This window comes from Panthera tigris, chromosome D2 (genome assembly GCF_018350195.1).
Source record: "Panthera tigris isolate Pti1 chromosome D2, P.tigris_Pti1_mat1.1, whole genome shotgun sequence".
Taxonomy (NCBI): domain Eukaryota; kingdom Metazoa; phylum Chordata; class Mammalia; order Carnivora; family Felidae; genus Panthera; species Panthera tigris.
In genome coordinates, this window is record NC_056670.1 from 72,297,978 (window position 1) to 72,315,714 (window position 17,737).

At 41.3% G+C, this 17,737-nt stretch overlaps 1 protein-coding gene across 2 annotated transcripts in view; it reads left to right on the forward strand.

Moving 5' to 3' along the window:
* The window catches only part of PNLIPRP3 (pancreatic lipase related protein 3), a 65,700-nt gene that overhangs the window by 42,390 nt on the left and 5,573 nt on the right, over positions 1 to 17,737 (forward strand). For both annotated transcript variants that reach the window (XM_042960672.1, XM_042960671.1), the window contains exons 4-10: positions 3,032 to 3,151; positions 3,806 to 3,937; positions 6,223 to 6,331; positions 10,275 to 10,394; positions 10,478 to 10,600; positions 13,707 to 13,825; positions 16,854 to 16,986. In XM_042960672.1, the coding sequence (XP_042816606.1) occupies positions 3,032 to 3,151; positions 3,806 to 3,937; positions 6,223 to 6,331; positions 10,275 to 10,394; positions 10,478 to 10,600; positions 13,707 to 13,825; positions 16,854 to 16,986 (856 nt within the window). The remainder of the gene's footprint in view (positions 1 to 3,031; positions 3,152 to 3,805; positions 3,938 to 6,222; positions 6,332 to 10,274; positions 10,395 to 10,477; positions 10,601 to 13,706; positions 13,826 to 16,853; positions 16,987 to 17,737) is intronic.

Genomic DNA, 17,737 nt, shown 5'->3' on the forward strand with positions numbered 1-17,737 from the left:
TAAAAATTTGATTTTTATAACTATCAAGAAGCGAAGAGAGGAATATCGTTCAGCCTTTAAAAGAAATGAAATTATGGTAGATGCTACAACATGGATGAACCTTAGAAACATTTTGCTAAGTTAAATCCGCTAGACAGGAAAGGAAAAACATGGTATAATTCCAGTTATATGAAACACCTATTTGAATAGTCACATTCATAGAGATGGAATGCAGAATAATAGTTACCGGGGGCTAGGGGAGGTGATAATGGAGAGGTACAGTTTAATGGGTGCCAGATTTCAGTTTAGGATGATAGACAATTCCTCGAGAGGGATGGTGTTGATGGTTGCACAACAGTGTGAGTGACTTCACGTCACTGAATTGTATACTTGAAAATGGGTAAAATGGTAATTTTTACATTACATATACTTTACCACAATTTTTTTAAGGTAAAGAGAATCTATGTTGAATAAAAATGTTTTGGAGCACCTTCACTGTTTGTTTAGGACTTCCAGGGTGTATGTGTGCATTCAGGACGAACTATACCCCTAGTCTTGACTCTCAGTCCTCATAGGACTCATGGGTCCTTTCACTTTCTGCACAGTGGCCATGCACCTGAGCTTTTGTAGAGAACGGGCACTAAAACAGGCGATGAAGGTCAGTCTTTAGGACAGTCTGGGCCCTGAAGGCAATGAAGAGAATATCAGACACTGAGCACTTTCCTAATAAAGGGACCATAAAAACAATGTTACTCATATCTTTACCACTCCCTTCCATTTGGAAAAACCCATGTGACAAACCAGATCTGTACTTGAATTTTGCAATGGATGGAAGCCTAAGGGTTTGTTGTTAGAGTGTTTTATAACAACAGTGAGGATATAGGATGAGTCAGGATGCAGTACTAAAAACCAGAATTGACCCATATGCTACACTGTGCAAATCTGACTTCGTTTATGAGGAAGCAGAGGTAAACTGCGCAATGGTTTAATGTACTCTTTTCTCAGATAGAGGAATTGTTAAAGCTGAACATGGTGCAATAAACTTGACTCTTCTGAGAGTCATAGGTCTTCACAGCTACATTTCTGCAAGAATAAAACCAACTTACTGTCCCCCAGAGTGGCTCATGCAGTCGCTGCTGGTGATGGTAGTTTCTCCAGGCTAGAACATATCTAACCAGTGACTACTTTTGACGTACTAGAAACGAGATCATCCAGTCATGCTTTGTAGGATGGGTTGATCTCATTCCAGTTAGGTTCTAACTCCTCAAAGATAAGAACATTCCAAGTAAAGGCCTGAGCACCCAGCTGAACACTGAGACTTTAACTAGCCCTTTCTCTGGATGACCTGTTCTGTCCCAACACCCTTTTAAGGTTCTGTCCTTGTGATGGCAGAACCTGAGTTGTCTTCTTTGAGTTGGTTCCATGATGTTGTTTCAAGTTTCACATTTTCTAAGTTAGTATGCCACTTCATAGGGGTGTGCCAGATGGCATACAAAGTGAAAAATAGTGTTTTTTTCTACCTTTTCTATTTTATTAAATTCTTCCAGGGCTTTTGTGACAGTGGAGGATGGTCGGACCTCACAATCCTTGTCAGATTGCTACCTTGAAGCTATCACAAGGTCCCGCTTCCCGCGAGTCTCGTGATGGGGAAAGATGAAACAAACTTTCTCTACCAAATTCCTTTTCCCAAATAAGACTCTTTTGAGGGGGAGCATAGAAGTAGAAACACAGTTGGTGTTTAAGGGACTTCAGCTGGAATTGGAATGAGCATTTGGATTCTTTTAGGTATATAGATGGACAAAGGTTTCTGCACTAGAATTCCATTATTTAGCAGAACAGTGTTTCTGGGAAGGCCCAGGTACACCTGATTTTATTATCTGCCTCAGCAAATCCCACATCTGCCCTGGGCCCTATCAGTAAAGAACAGTAGGATCAGATCCTGACTGGAGAGCTCAGTGGTGAAGCACATGAATACAGAGAAAGACCATGAGGGTTTCAGCCCCCACTCCAGGACTCAGCCCCCACTCCAGGTGCTTCGGGACAAGTGACTTCTCATCATGTTCTTTCCTAATCTGTAAAGTTAGTGCCTACCTCACAGTGTTGTGAAAGTTAAATGAGCTACTCTACAAAGTACTTAGAACAATTCCCAGCATGTAGGCACATCTAAGTGTAGCTCTATTACAATTGCCATGTAAACTAATTTAGGATTCTCATAATTGTTTGCTCACCATCTTGGGAGATACTTTAGCCGGCAAGTTATATGATTAATTGCACGTTACTATTAATCACAGGTAGCTGGTAATAGGCTCTTTGTTTGAATTTCATAGGTATCTAAATGTGTTGCTTTCCAGCGTTAGGATTCACCATTGTCAAATTTGCAGTTTGCTGATTAGACTATTCACTTTTTCTCAAGATAGAATTTTGCGCGTTTCTTCTATTGTGCCTTTTCATTTTTCTCTTAATAATGAAATTACTTAAATTCATCATATCACTTAAATTGAGTTTGGTTATAAAAAGAATCCAACAAAACACAAGAAGTACAAAAGAGCATTTAATGTAATTACATAAAATTATCGTTAGCTGTTGTATTGCACATGGTGAGATCCTAACCTCTATTCCTCATTCTTAAAGTGGGTGAACAATCTGTTTTTGCCACCTTTGTAGCATGCTTTTAAGCCTCAAGTAACACGCTACTCATGAATCACGTCGGCAACAGAGAAGTGCTATACAAAAGTAAGGCTGACAGAAGTCCTGACTGAAACTGACCCAACACAGTCCTAAAGCCCTGACCCAAACAGTGCCTTAAAACCACACACTTGCCCTTCCTGGTGATTAAGTTTGTATTTTGTATTTTATAACACATTAATAACTTCTTAGTATTTTGCAGTGTGTCAAGGTAACTATTTCTTTGGTTAAAATGCTTTCGATAAGGTTGTTAACAATCCAATTTAGTGGAAGACTTTTGAGCAGACAGAATAATTCTACTGAATATCAAATAATTTTAAATTCTTTTTTTTTTTTTTTAACCTTCATCTCTTTTCGCTTGAAATAGGAGATCAGTGCAGTTAATTATCGAACTATCCAAGCCTCACACTTCGGGACAGACAAGATGACCCATATCAACATACCCGGATGGAAATCAGATGGAAAATGGCAGCAAGACATGTGCAATGTATGATGTGAATAAACTCTTCCCTCTACTAGATAAAAGCTCTATGTTTAATGGGAATGTACTTCACATACATTAATGCCCATTCGTGGAAATCCCTCCATTCGGTTACTCACATTGTCCTTGTCCCAAAGGCCCCAAGTGAATTATCCATTTCCCATTTATGCTCACTTATTATGAATCGCATAGATTATAAGGGGAGCATATTTTTTTAATAATTATTCTTTGATAAATTCTCACTTTTGACAAAAGATTAAATGATGCGATAAATTTCTCACTTAAGGGCGAAATTTTCCAGGTTCACTCCAAGAAATTAATTTTCCTCTCTGATACTCAAGATTAATAGAGTGCTAACATAGTAAGCAATTATTTATAAGGCCATATAGTATAGTAGAGTCAGGCCGCCTGAATTCATACCATGGTTCTACTTACTATGATCCTGGGCAAGTTTAATTAATCTATTTGTGCTTCCGATTCCGTACCTGTAACTGGGGATGAAATCAGTTCATATATGTAAAAGGGTTAGGACAGGACCTAGCATGTAATAGGTTTTCAGTACCTGGTAGTGTTATTTCTTATTATGGAATCCCCTGTTCGGTCACTTTGGTTTTCTTCAATTCTTATCTCTCCGAGACTTATAATAAATCTTTGCCCCAGGTGCTACTCAAAGTAGAAGATGTGAACTGCATTAACGTAGACTGGATTAACGGTTCACTGGAGTATATCCATGCGGTAAACAACCTCCGCGTTGTCGGTGCCGAGGTGGCATATCTTACTGATGTTCTCATGGTAAGAAAAGTTGAGTGTTAAATTTTTTTTTTAATATTTGTTTGTTTTTGAGAGAGAGAGAGAGAGAGTCAGAGCGTGAGTGGGGGAGGGGCAGAGAGAGTGGGGGAGACACAGAACCCGAAGCAGGCTCCAGGCTCTGAGCACAGAGCCCGATGCGGGACCCAGACGCACGTTAAGATCATGACCTGAGCCAAAGTTGGACGTTTAACCAACCGAGACACCCAGGTGCCCCAAAAGTTGATTTTTTCAAAAATTATGTGTAATTGGTTTTGCATCATAACACCAAGAATTTGGGTCAGTTGTATGGCTTTTATATCAGCTTACACAAATTCTGAACAGGTGGGATACTATAAGCATTCCTGTATGGTGACTGGAAAAGGGAAATTACTTCTTGGGAAAGAAGCGCCTGTGGTTCTACAAAGCGCCACTTGGTGGCAGTGTCCCTTCACAGGCTCCTCACCAAATGCTTCTCCACCCCCACCCCCAAGGTCGCCTCCTGGGTCAACTTGCAGGACCCTCTCATGCTGGGTAGTTTTCGTTGCATTGTAAACCTATCTTTGATGATTAGAAACTGTTCGCCTCTTATGAATGTTATTTGTTTAGAATGTGAAATACATTTTCCTACAGAAATTGGGTTCTACGGCAGTGAATTAGTTAGGTCTGTAGTCCAGTCCAGGCACAATGACCTATACGTTTTCTAAAAGAATCAAATAGATGTTGCTATTTATGAGGGATATACCCTGAGACATTTATAAATCTCCGAATGCCCTACCATAATGGAAAGTAATTTCCCACCATAAAATGCAGTGAAGGAAAATCTAAAGATTTATGACCCTTTCAGACTCTTAAGGAGGGTTCATTCATTCACTCAACAAAGATTTTTCTCTGCACTTGCGTGGGCTGGGCACTGTTCTAGTCCCCGAAGGTACACGGCAAGCGAGACTGTGTTCCTGCTCTGACAAAGCATGGGGACGGTGCTGCGAATGAGTCCAAGGCAACGGGGTGGAGAGAGACTGGAGCCACAGCTAACCTAGATGGGAGGCCATGGGAGGTGATATTGGGACCCCGAGCGCAGTGAGGGGTCAGGGAGCCAAGTACTCACCTGCGCCCCCACACTGCTCGGCAGCTCTTCCTGCTGTCAAAGGAGACCAGGGCACAAGGAGGTACTTAGAATGGGTCCTTGTACCCAAAGGATGAAGTCAGATTCATCTCCTCTTTGAGAAAAAGTCGTCCTAAACTTTCGTGAATTGTTTGGTTGACCCTGAGGCCTGAGCTGTGAACTTTTCTAGGGCCTGGACAAAAAGTAGGAGTGGCTCGTAGGAGAGGAAATGTTTGTTGGACTGAAGGGGAAAGCATTTGCTGAGCTAAATGTGCAGGAAATTGATGGAGACAGAGGAGGGGAAGACTGAGGGCGAGGAGGGCTGATCTCAGATACCAGGGCTGGAGAGGAACCCAGGAAAGAAAGCAGAGATTTCAAAGGACGGCAGCAGTGGAGGGTAGGCTGCCTAAGGACCAGGCGACATCCTGGGCAGCCATTCACGTGTGAACCAGAGAGAAAATACTCTTTATAAAGCAGCACAGACTATTGTCATTACTGTCATTATTTTCCATCAATGCAAAAATAAAAAGTGGAACATTTGATCAAATGACACATTTATCCAAGTGAAGGCGATTGCGTGATATTCACTATTATCATGAAGAGAACTTGAAGCTTAGATAAAACTTAAAATGCGTGCTCCTTTGTTCCCCTTTAAGTTGAGTGTGTGTGTGTGTGTGTGTGTGTGTGTGTGTGTGTAACGCTTAGGGACATAGCCATTTTGTGAACATTCTTAAAAACTCCTCTTTGAAGACCAAAGTCATCCCAGACATTTGCTCAAGTCGCCTTGAACTGGAGGAGACAGACACAGGTAGGGTAGGTAACAGCCTGGGTCTCACTGCATTTGGCCTGTATTGGGAGGATGCTGGAAGGGTTGGGTCTCAGGAAGAATGGACATGGGCTGAGAGCCACAGATGCCATTTCTGGGCTGTTCTTTTCCGGAGGGCCTTGAGGCTGCTTAGCACAGCGGGAAGAACCTGACAGAAGCCATTCCTGCAGGCCTGCCTGGTGCTTGCTCCTGCAGCCAGACGAGGAAGTGGGTGGATGTGGGGGTCACGTTGTCACCTGACTGGTCCCCAGGCTGTGTGTGAGAAGGACAATTATGCCAAGCATATGTCAAGAACATGTAAGCCGCTCCACGTGGTCTTTTAAAAATACTTGTTCTGTTTTCCTTTAAAATCCCTACCAGAAAAAGTTTGGATATTCTCCTTCAAAAGTGCACTTGATTGGCCACAGCGTGGGAGCACATCTGGCTGGGGAAGCTGGGTCAAGGGTACCAGGCCTTGGAAGAATAACTGGTAAGCTTGCGCTGGAGTTGGGCCTTGAATTTGTTGACACACAAAATCAAGTATCTGACGCACCGAGTGAAGTAGCAGAAGCGAATGTAAGGTAGGAGAAAATGGGACTCAACTGAAGCAAAACATAAAAGTGCTTTCAAAGTATGAGCGTGCAGATCCACGTTCAGGAGTGTTCGCTCAGCATTATCTGGGGCAGCAAAGTCATGGCAACTGTGACCGCCCAGCTGTGGAGGGTGGCTGGCGCATTCTGACACACACACCATGCTTTGCAACGCTGCACCACTAGCTGATACAGAGGATGAGTTAGAGCCCGGCTGATGGTCCTGGAATGGCGTCTGTGACGCATCTGGGTCGCCGCTCACAATGGGTGCTGCCTCTGTGGGACTCGTTGAAGGCCTGTGCCCAGGCTGTTCCGGTTGCTAAAATGGTGGGTGTTCCTCCTGGATACACCGTTAAGTCTAAAAACAAATCGCAGAGGCAAGTGTGGACGATGAATTAGTATGAATTAGTTTATACTGTGGATTCGGTTTTTTGAGGATGATAATTAATCATATCCGTTCCCTGCACTCTGACTTCCAAGATGGATGGAGATGGAAATATCAGCTCCAACATCAACGGGTTGGGCTGGCCTCTGTCTCCTCTGCCTTCCCAGCCAACAACGCTCTGTGGGCACGCGCCACGTCTCCCTGTCTGCTTTTCACCTCTCCGTGCCCTGGCCCTGGACCCGGTTCAGGCTCTCTTCGTCTCTTGCCTGGATTTGGCCGCTCACGGCTGGTCCCCCAGCCCAGTCCCCCACAAGTGCTGCCGAGTCATCATGTTTCCAAATACAGGCCGTGTCACTCACTGCTGGAACTTTCCATTGCCCAAAGCCTCTTAGCTGGTGATAGAAATAGTTCATGTTTCATTGGGGCCTTTCATAGTTCTGTGCCCTAGCGCATGCTATTGCCTAAACAGCCACTATTCATCCTTCAAGATTCATTTCAAAAGCACCTTCCTCAGGCTGAGCTAATTCTCTGTGCTTACCATCCCCTTTGAAATATGTCTCTATTATATCTGGAAATGCAACCATTGTATTGCATGGTCTTACAATTATTCATGCACCTGTCGTTTTTGATAGACTCTGAACTACCTAGAAAGTCTCCCTCACCCCCACCCTACCCGGGCACATACGAGGCACACATTTCCTGTCGGTTAAAACAATATACATACATACATACATACACACACATACATACATATGCTTTAAATTCAAATTTGAACATTATGTATTTTTTCCTAAAACTAGTTAAGAACTCCAAATTGGGTACAAAGGGTTTTGCCTCTGCAGCTCTTAGTACAGCAGGTTTTTTCCCACTGAACGCTTCCTCTTTCTCCTAGTTCCCAAATCCCAGCCCTAGCGCCAGCCCACTGCCACCCTTCTTTCTGGGGATAATAAACTGTATTTTTATTCTGAAGTCATTGGGTAGCAAAAATCCCCCTTCGCTCTAAGTTTTCAGGCCAGGGGAAAGAAGAAATGGGCACAGTGTGTGAAGTCAGAAGTTCATGGGGCCTACCCAACCTTGGGCATGTCAGCCATAAATGAAAGGGAAGAATATTGCTGTTCATGTATTGAAAATCACACTGGGTTACAATAAATTTATGAAGATTTTGCCTTTCTCAATTTTGATTCCAAAAATCAAAAACTGTCTAACTCCAATTTTTTTCCTGCCAAGTGAATTACCCTGTTGAGTAAATAGAAAACACTACATTTTTTTAAATCTTTATTTCTTTGGGGGAGAGAGAGCACAAGTGGGGGAGGGCCAGAGAGAGGGGTGCACAGAGGATCAGGCTCCTTGCTGACAACAGCAAGCCTGATGTGGGGCTCAAACTCACAAACCGTGAGATCATGACCTGAGCTAAAGTTGGACACGCAACCAACTGAGCCCCCCAGGCACCCCAGGAAACGATGCATTTTTAAATGTCTCTAAAGTCCAAAGATTGCTATAATTTGGATATTCTCATCTATATTCCTTCCGAGTGGTTAATTTTTGAACAATCATGTTCCTTGAGTGACCAAAGAACTGAACTTCAAGAAAGATACTAGCTTTATAATAAAACCAGTTAAAAGCAAAATTAAACGATAGATTTTTTTAAGTTTATTTACAGAAAGAGAGAGTAAGCATGAGCAGGGGAGGGGCAGAGAGGGAGAGAGAGAACCTCAAGCAGGCTCCATGCTGTCAGCGCAGAGCCCGAAGCAGGGCTTGATCCCATGAACCGAGAGATCATGACCTGAGCCAAAATCAAGAGTCTGACGCGTAACCTACCGAGCCACCCGCGTGACCCTAAATGATAGATTTCAAGACACCCGTAAGTTGAACCTTCTGTTGCCTTTCCTCCAGAGACACGCTAGAACCAAAAATCCAGGATCCTCTCTTCCCTGCTATTTGCCTGTCCTCTGATCGATAGAGTCTGAAGTGTGTCTGCTATATTTGGATACATCTCTACAGGGCTCTTGACTCCATCAGAAGTTTGTAACTAACCAGTGATTGTACACTAAACACACAGACAGCCAGACAGACTTCCTAAAGTTGAAGGTTGATTATGAGGCAGGTAAATGCTGCTGTGTCCCAGGAGTGTGGTGTGCAAACATCCACTTCCCACGCGTGCCACATGTCCACAGGGGGCTGTGCTCTGGGGTCCTCTCCAATCTAGGATCCAGTCTCCACTTCACAGCAAAAAGATTTTGCCAAAATATAGATAGATCTCTCCTGTCGCAAACTTGTGAGAGCTTCCCATTGCCAACCAGATCACGTCCAAACCCTTGCCCGTGGTTCCGGTTACATCCGGCTCCTGTTTATAGTGCTGTCTTCATCTTTCACCCAGTTCTAAAGCTCTGCACACCAGCCTCAAAATCCGGTTCACTATATAGTTTCCCAGATGTGCTTAACTGCCTCACCTGGAGGCCATGGAGAGTCTCTTTCTTACCCCCGGAGGCCTGCTGACCCCTCTTTGCCCTGGCAGACTCTTCCGGGCCCTCAGACCTCTGCTTGTATTTCCCATCTCCAGCAGAAGAAGCATGCCCCAATTTCCCAAGACTGGTTTACATGTCACTTCCCTGTGCTTGCAAAAGACCAATGCTCATCTCTGTCTCTGCACTGAGCGGATTGGGGTGCCTTCCTCACCAGATGGAAAAATCCTTGAGGACAAGGCTAGGCCTCATTCCTTGCATCCAAGTGCTAAACCTGGCACATATTAAGTGCTCGATAAATAATTGTCAGATGTGTAAATGTGTAAATGAGTATGTGAATGGTCATAACATCTTAGGGACCTCTAGATATCTTTCCTTTATCTTTATTAGACATTTGAACAGGAGACGGTGGGCTGAGGGCATAGACACCTGGGCTCTTAGTCTATTTTGCCTCCAATGTATGGTGACCTTGTCAAGTCACTGCACTTTCCTGGACGTCAAGCTTTTCATTTGTGATATAATGAAGTGAAACTAAGTGAGCCATAGCTGAAAACTAGGATTCTGTTACTTTAAGTGTGTGGCTTTGTAGATTCACGTTTACGCATTGAAGAGCTCTTATCTTTTATTTTTGTTTTTACGTACAGATGTTGCTTTTGAGATCATCCGCAATCCATAAGTTTAATTATGAATATGGTAGTCTCTGTACAGACCCAGAATAGCCTCTTTGATTTTTCTGACTTTATTGGCTATGTTGCCATTGACTAGATACAGCCCTTCTTGTATATAGGAATCTGGTATTGTAATATATAGACACCTGCATTTATATACTCAATTTGTATATCTATACTTTGCCTTGGGTGGTGTTTGACCTATTCATTCCTATTCCTTATAGGAATGAATATCTTGCCTTTATCATCTGTACTTCCAAAAGAACACTATCAGTATCCTCTTGTATAGAACATGTTTTGGCTTAAAAGACATTATGCTTTCTCCCAGGGTTGGACCCAGCTGGGCCATATTTCCACAACACTCTGAATGAAGTTAGGCTGGACCCTTCAGATGCCAACTTTGTTGATGTTATTCATACAAATGCAGTTCGCTTACTCTTTGAGTTTGGTAAGTTTTTAACACAAACAGAAACTACACTGAAGCGTGGAAGAGAATTTTAGAAGCACTTATCCTGCTTTTAACGATTTCAGGTGCTGGGACTATTAATGCTTGTGGTCACCTTGACTTTTACCCAAATGGAGGGAAGCACATGCCAGGATGTGAAGACTTAATTACACCTTTGTTTAGCTTTGATTTCAATGCTTATAAGGAAGGTAAATACTTTCTAAACTATGAAGCTGGCTATTATATATTCAGCTCCCTCGTTGGACAGGATCCACACCCTTTTGCACATAATATACTATAAAAGCACACTTTCGTGCAAAACACAGTCACATGTATGAAGCTCCCACCGGTTGTGAGATCTGCAAGATCGGTGTCTGTGTCTTAGTTATCTTCGCATCCCCAGGTCCTATCAGAATATCGCACATATTGTAGGCACTCAGTATAAACAGGGAGGATGTGCTCATTCATTTAACAAATATGTATTGAGAGTGCCTACTATGTGCCAGGCATTATTCCAGGAGCAGCAGATGTAGGAGTGAATACAAAACACAAAAACCCCTCCCTGATGGAGCTAATATTCTAATTTGCTAGAAAAACAAATAACAGAGTAAGGAGACAAAGCAAAGCATAGAATAGAATATGAGGTGTGGGTGATAGTAGAGGTTGAGTGGGGAGAGGAGATTCTTGATAGGGTGGCCAGGGAGTCCTTACTGACAAGATGGCCTAAAGGAGTTAGCCATGTGGATACCCGGGAGAAAGGCATTCGAGGCCAATGGGTAGGAGGCAGCAAGTGCAAAGGGCCTGCGGTAGGGGCCTGCCTGGGAAGTTCATGGCAGTGAGGAGCCTACTGTGGTTGGCGTAAATTGAAAGAGGAGAATAGTAGGCATGAGGTTGGAAAAGGAACAGGGGCAGAGGGAGATAATGCAGGGCTTTATAAACCATAGTAAAGGTTTCAGCTTTTACTCAATTGAGTTGGGAGCCATGGGAGGATTTTGAGCAGAGGAGAGATACGGTTTGACTTACTTTTTAACAGAATCACTATCGATCCACAATTTAAATTAATCACAAATTAAACAAATAGTATTTAGCCCTTTATAGTAGTTTCCAGTAACAATAATACCTATAGAGCTCTTGGTAATAAGGCACCAAAAATTATTATTTGGGGATTTCATTTTTCTCTAGATCTACATACTACCATCATGTAAATAATGAAACATATCACACAATAATATATAAAATACACGATAGTAGAATGTATGATGATGTGATAATAAATGGATTACCCTAAATCTCACTATCTGATTCCATGTGGTCAGAATATCTAGATGATTTAATTATTTCAACTTCCAGTTGGCTGGTGTAGTGGAAAGAGACACAGATATGACACTGAGAGTAGCTTGAATTTCCTCTTCTCTAGAGACAACTTTCAAAGTTTTAATATCTGTTCAGAAAAATAAACGTGATTAGAAGTCTGTTTGCAATGCCTTCTGAAGGAAAGAAACAAGTAGTGAATTACAGATACTCAAAATGAGAAAGCCAATTCCATCTAGAAGAGAGAAGCAAAATTCATTGAAATAAGGCCTATTATAAAAATTATTTGTCTTCTTATTTTCCATATTATGACTTAAAACCCTTTCTGTTAGGATAAAATATAGATCATAATATTTCTTTATGTAAGTATATACATACACAGGACATTTGAAATTCTGTAAAGAATTAATTCAAGTAAAATACATTGATCACAAGCTATCATTTTAAGACATCATAAAATTCCCTACAACTTTATTTAAGTATGTGTATCATTCATGTTATGATTTAGAAGAGTTTGAAGATATTAAGATATTCTATTTTACATTTGTTACTAAGAAACCATTTACTTTTAAAATTTGTATTTTCCTATATGCTAGTGAACCATCTGGTCTAAATCACAATTATAAACATAAATCTGAACACAAAAAGGCCTGATGTAAGAGAAGTCCTTGTTAAAATATATATATATAATGCCAATTATTGATCTCTGCTTTCTGAAATTACCCTGTCTCAATTATCTATTGCATGATAAACCATAATGGCTTCAAAGAACAATGGTTTTATTGCCCATTGTTCTGAGGGTCAAGATTCAGGCAGAGCTCTGCAGAGACTTTGCTTTGTGATGCGAGTCATGTGATTGCATCCAGTTGGGGGCTGCACTAGGTGGGAAGGTCCAACATGGTCTTCCATTATCTGGGGTCTTGGTACTGGTTTGTCTCAAGCGGTCTCTTATCCTTCAGGGCCTTTCTTCCCAGCCAATTAACCAGGATTGCTTAAGATAAAAACTGGGTTCTAAGAAAGCAAAAGTGGATTCTAGAAAGCCTCTTAAGACTGAGAACCTGAACTTGCACAGGTCAATTTCTCCATGTTTCTGTTGGTCCAAGCAAATCACAAGATTAGCTAGCAATCCAGGGTGGGGAGAGTGTGTGAAAAAAAAAAACGGCTCCTTGTTCTTGAAAGGAAGGATGGTAACCTGATACTGCAAAGGGGTGAGGACCTAAAAAAAGAGTGACTCATTGGAGGCCTCTATTGTAGTATAATGATCTACCACACATACTAAAACAAAATCTAACTTCTCAAAGGTCAGCCAAGCTGTGTAGAAGAATGGTCCATGCCAGACATGTTGCTGTACAAGATAAAGAGCATAAATGACTAGAATACTATGATAACTTCAGAATGCACAAATGTATTTAGGTATGCCTCATTATTGCAACAATCTTAACTATTAGTGGCGATAATGTCATGCCTGACAATGACAAAACTAATTTGTCCTTAGCATTCTTTATAATACCTCTTACCTATCACACCTGGAAGGTCAGCTGAAGCTGTGCACCGGTTAATGTTGCTGTTGCTGGCTGTTTTGTGATTGAACAGGAGGGAGTTCAGCCGTCCTGCAGAAACAGAGAGAGAGAGGCAGAGAAGTAATGGGTCTAAGGTAGAGACGCTGTGTGCACAAGAATACTTAAAGCTCTAAGTCAAAGATCCGGGAGGCATTGAAGATATTAGTATCCAAACACAGAGTCATCTGTGGTTGCATGTGTTTATTTACCCTGCTTGAATGTCCCTTGAGATTCACACAAATAATTCTTTGATACAAAGAAAATGATACGTAACATTGATAAATATTGTGCAATATACAAGCCTGCATACAAGATCTGGCTCTCTAGACTTCCCAAGTCAATAATCTGTTTTTTTTTTAAGTTACTTTTCTAAGAAATGGTTCACACGATCAGCTATCAGTTCATCAGTTTACTGCTATCTATTAATTGGAAATTGTCTTCACAGAAGTGGCTTCCTTCTTTGATTGCAACCATGCCCGAAGTCATCGCTTTTATATTGAAAGCATCCTCAATCCTGATGCATTTATTGCTTATCCTTGTAGATCCTACAGATCTTTTAAAGCGGTAAGTAAAGCATTTTGTAGTGCAACTTAATTAGCAAGTCGGTTTTTGAAGCACGATCAGCCAACTAAAAATTAGTGCTTTGAGTATGTGGCAAAAAATGCATCTGCCATTTGGGGAAATAATAGGTTCTTTCTCTGTGCAGAGTACTGAACAGTAGCTGGGTTGCTAAAGGGCTTAAATAACTAAACCAACCATTTGTATTCTGGTTGTTTCAGCTCTTTTGAAGATTATATCCAGTTTTGCGTTTGGGGCCATTTGTTATGCGGTAATTAGATGCTACTGCGTAACAGACGTAAGTTCAGGGCAAAAATTTTTCTGTGTCTATATTTTAAATGTCATCTTCAAAGATGCCCTGAGAAGGCTGAACCAATCAATAGCTACAACGAAATATGTTACTATTTACTTGGAACGTGAAAATTATTTTATTAAAATTTAATTATTTATACAGAGCAGAACTAAGGCACAGATAGCTCACAGGAGCTCCACACAGATCAATAAGGGGACAAAATACCAAATCTGATTTTGCTCGAGTCATAAAGTGCACAGTGCCAGATCTGAGCTCAATGTATTTTTCATTTGGTTATCACTATGAGAAGGAGAAAGAAAATCTATTTTGTAGTGAAAAGTGGAAAAGATTTTCCTTCTGATGCTTTAGAGACCTAAACTCCCTGTTTTATCACGGTAGAAAAATGTGGGGTTTCCAGCTGAAGTTTATGGTAAGTAATAGCACTTTGTGAATAAGTGCAGTGTTTAGACAGGAATAAGCCTTTCCCTGCTCTTACAGAGCGAGGTGACTGGATGCCCTCAGGCCACCTTCTCTGTCTCCCCAGCCGGTTCTTGCTCATGGCATGCCCAAGAACTGCCATGCTCAGGAAGCTTGCCAGCCAAACACTGGCGTTTCCCCAGGAACCTCGTTCTACCCCACCTCCTCAACCTTCCGGCCCCAGATGCTGCTCTGAGTGGCTGAAGGGATCTTGGCATTTACTATACGAAGGCAGGTGGAAGAGGCCCTCGGCGTCACAGTATATTCAGAGATAATGGGGTGCAATCTGTGAGATTAGAGAAATTGAGGCTCTTGTGCCACATGGTTGCTAATTATGGCTACAAACTAGAGAACAGGGAGTCAATGTCCTTGACCCGTTTTATTGTGCTTCTAACCAGTCATAAAAAGGAAGTGAAATGAAATGAAATAAAATAAATAGAACAGAATAAAATAGAGCAAAATAAAATAGAATAAAACAAAAGAAATTAAAATAAAATTGAATAGAATAGAATAGAATAGAATAGAATAGAATAGAATAGAATAAACAGGAATTCTAGTACGAGGCTATGTGGTTCACAGTCTTGCTCCATCACTTATTAGACACACGACATTGGATGAATTAAATTTAACTTCTGTGCACTTCAGTTTCTTCATCTGTTAAACAGGGAGACTAAAAGCACCATAACAACAAAGGGAACTTGTAAGGATTAATTGAGTTAAATGCACATAAAGTGCTTAAAAAGTGCCTGACACGTGGTAAGCTCTTAATAAATAGGAGCTCATTTATTATTGTTAGAATGTTTCTTCATTAAAATAGAGTTTTACATGGGATATTTTACGATCATCTTAACCTAAATGTCCATGGTTTATAAATCTGAACGTTCGAATCCTAAAATAACGAATAAAAAACTTGAAACACCGCTATGCAGATTTTTTCAAGTTAACATTTTGTCAGTTTTGCTTTAGATTTCAAAATGTACAGATAAAATTGAACTACCTAACATTCCCTTCACGCCGTGTTTGAAGTGTTTGAAGTGAATCCGATATTCTATCAAATAAATAGTATTATACTGTATCTTTCTGGATTTGCTTTTTTTGTTAAATTTTATAAATTTGAGATCGAGGGGCACCTGGGTGGCTCAGTCGATTGGGCACCTGGCTTCGGATCAGGCCGTGATCTCATGGTTCATGAGTTGGAGCCCTGCACTGGGCTCACCGTTGTCAGCACAGAGCCCGCCTAGGATCCTCTGTCCCCTTGTCTCTCTGCCCCTCACCCGTGTGTACATGATGCCTGTGCTCTCGCTCTCTCTCTCTCTCTCTCTCTCAAAAATAAATAAACATTAAAAATTGTTTAAAATAAAATAAAATAAATTTGAGATCTCCACTGATATATGTAGATCTAATGTATTTATTTCAGAGAAATCAACCACAATTTGTTTATTCATTCCCCTACTAATGGGCATTTTGGTTGTTTCCAGTTTTTGTTATTAAAAGCAACTTGTAGTAAGCACTTCTGTATGTCTGCTAGTGTGTGTGTGTAGAAGTCTCTTTATGGAAGGTAATACAAGCGAAATCGTCAAAGAGTATGTGCATTCCTGTCTTTATTAGACATTATCAGTCAATTTATATTCCCCACAGGAGCAAATGAGAATCCCACACTCCATGTCTTCACCACTACTTGATATCGCCAATTTTTTTTAATTTTTGCAAATCTGCTGAGTATGAGATTGTATGTTGATTTCATTAGCACGTCCCTGACACCTAGTGAGACTGAGCATAGTTATTGACTATTTGACTTCCCTCTTCTATGGCTTGTCTGTTCATATCACTTATTTATGTTTCTAATAGGCCATTTTTTTTCCCTCTGTTACTTTTGTTTTCCTTGGTTTTGTTTTTGCAAACGGGATGGCCTATTAGGCAACTTAGTCATTTTTTTTCAGATGTTTATTTTTGAGAGAGAAAGGGCATGTGCGTGAGGGGGAGGAGCAGAGAGAGGGGGACAGAGGATCTGAAGCAGGTTCCGTGCTGACAGCAGAGAGCCCCATGCCGGGCTCGAACTCACAAACTGGGAGATCATGACTTAAGCTGAAGTTTGACACTTAATCGACTGAGCCACCCTGGCATCCCAACAGCTTAGTCATTTTGAAATGCATATGCTTTAGTTAAATTTCAAAGATTTATCATAGTTTAATAATATATTAGGAGTTTATTGAAGGTCAACATTGCTAATTACATTTCTAACTACCTCTTATTTTCTGTCACCAGGGAAATTGCTTCCATTGTCCCAAAGAAGGCTGCCCAACAATGGGTCATTTTGCTGATAGATTTCACCTCAAAAGTATGCAGCCTAATAGATCGTATTATTTTTTAAACACAGGCACTCTTTCCCCATTTGCCCGTAAGTATTGTAGCTCAGTTTTATTGTAATGCTTCAAGGTACTTATCTTTAAAAATTCAACAGTTTTTACTGAGTGTCTACTAAATAACTGGGCGCTGGGCCAGACTCCGAGGATGCAGTGAGGAGACTAGTGGGGAGTTTCAATCCCGAATAATAAACGCGGTGGGAGACACGCAAGGGAGGAACTTCCACAACCACGTCAAGGGAGCTTTCTGAGGGAAGGTGATTTCTAAGCTGACTCCTGAAAGATGAGTAAGAGAGAGAAGGAAATGGGAGCGTTCCAGTAGGAAGGAAGTACACATTTCAGTGCCATGAGGTGAGAGAGAACTAAATCAGAAAGAAGATTCCCCCAACAGGACTGGAGAGACCAGGAGGACAGTAATATGAGATGAGGCAAGAGAAATAAATTAAGTCAGGTAATGAAATCGTGTGCCATGTGGGGAGTTTGGACTTCATCTACAAACTAATGGAAAGCCACCGAAGGTGTTAAGATGATCGGATTGGTTTCTTAAAAGATGATTCTCGTTGCTGCATGGATTAGAGGGACACAAGATGGAAGCAGAATGACCTGTTAGAACGAGTGTTGCCTCACCACCATGTGAAGGGATGGATGTGTTCACTAACCGGAGAGTGGTGATCATTTCACAAGATATGTATATCATTCTATGTATATCACACTGGACACTTACACAGTGCTATATGTCAGTTACGTCTCAGTAAAGCTGGACAGAAAGGTAGGAGAAGCGGAGAG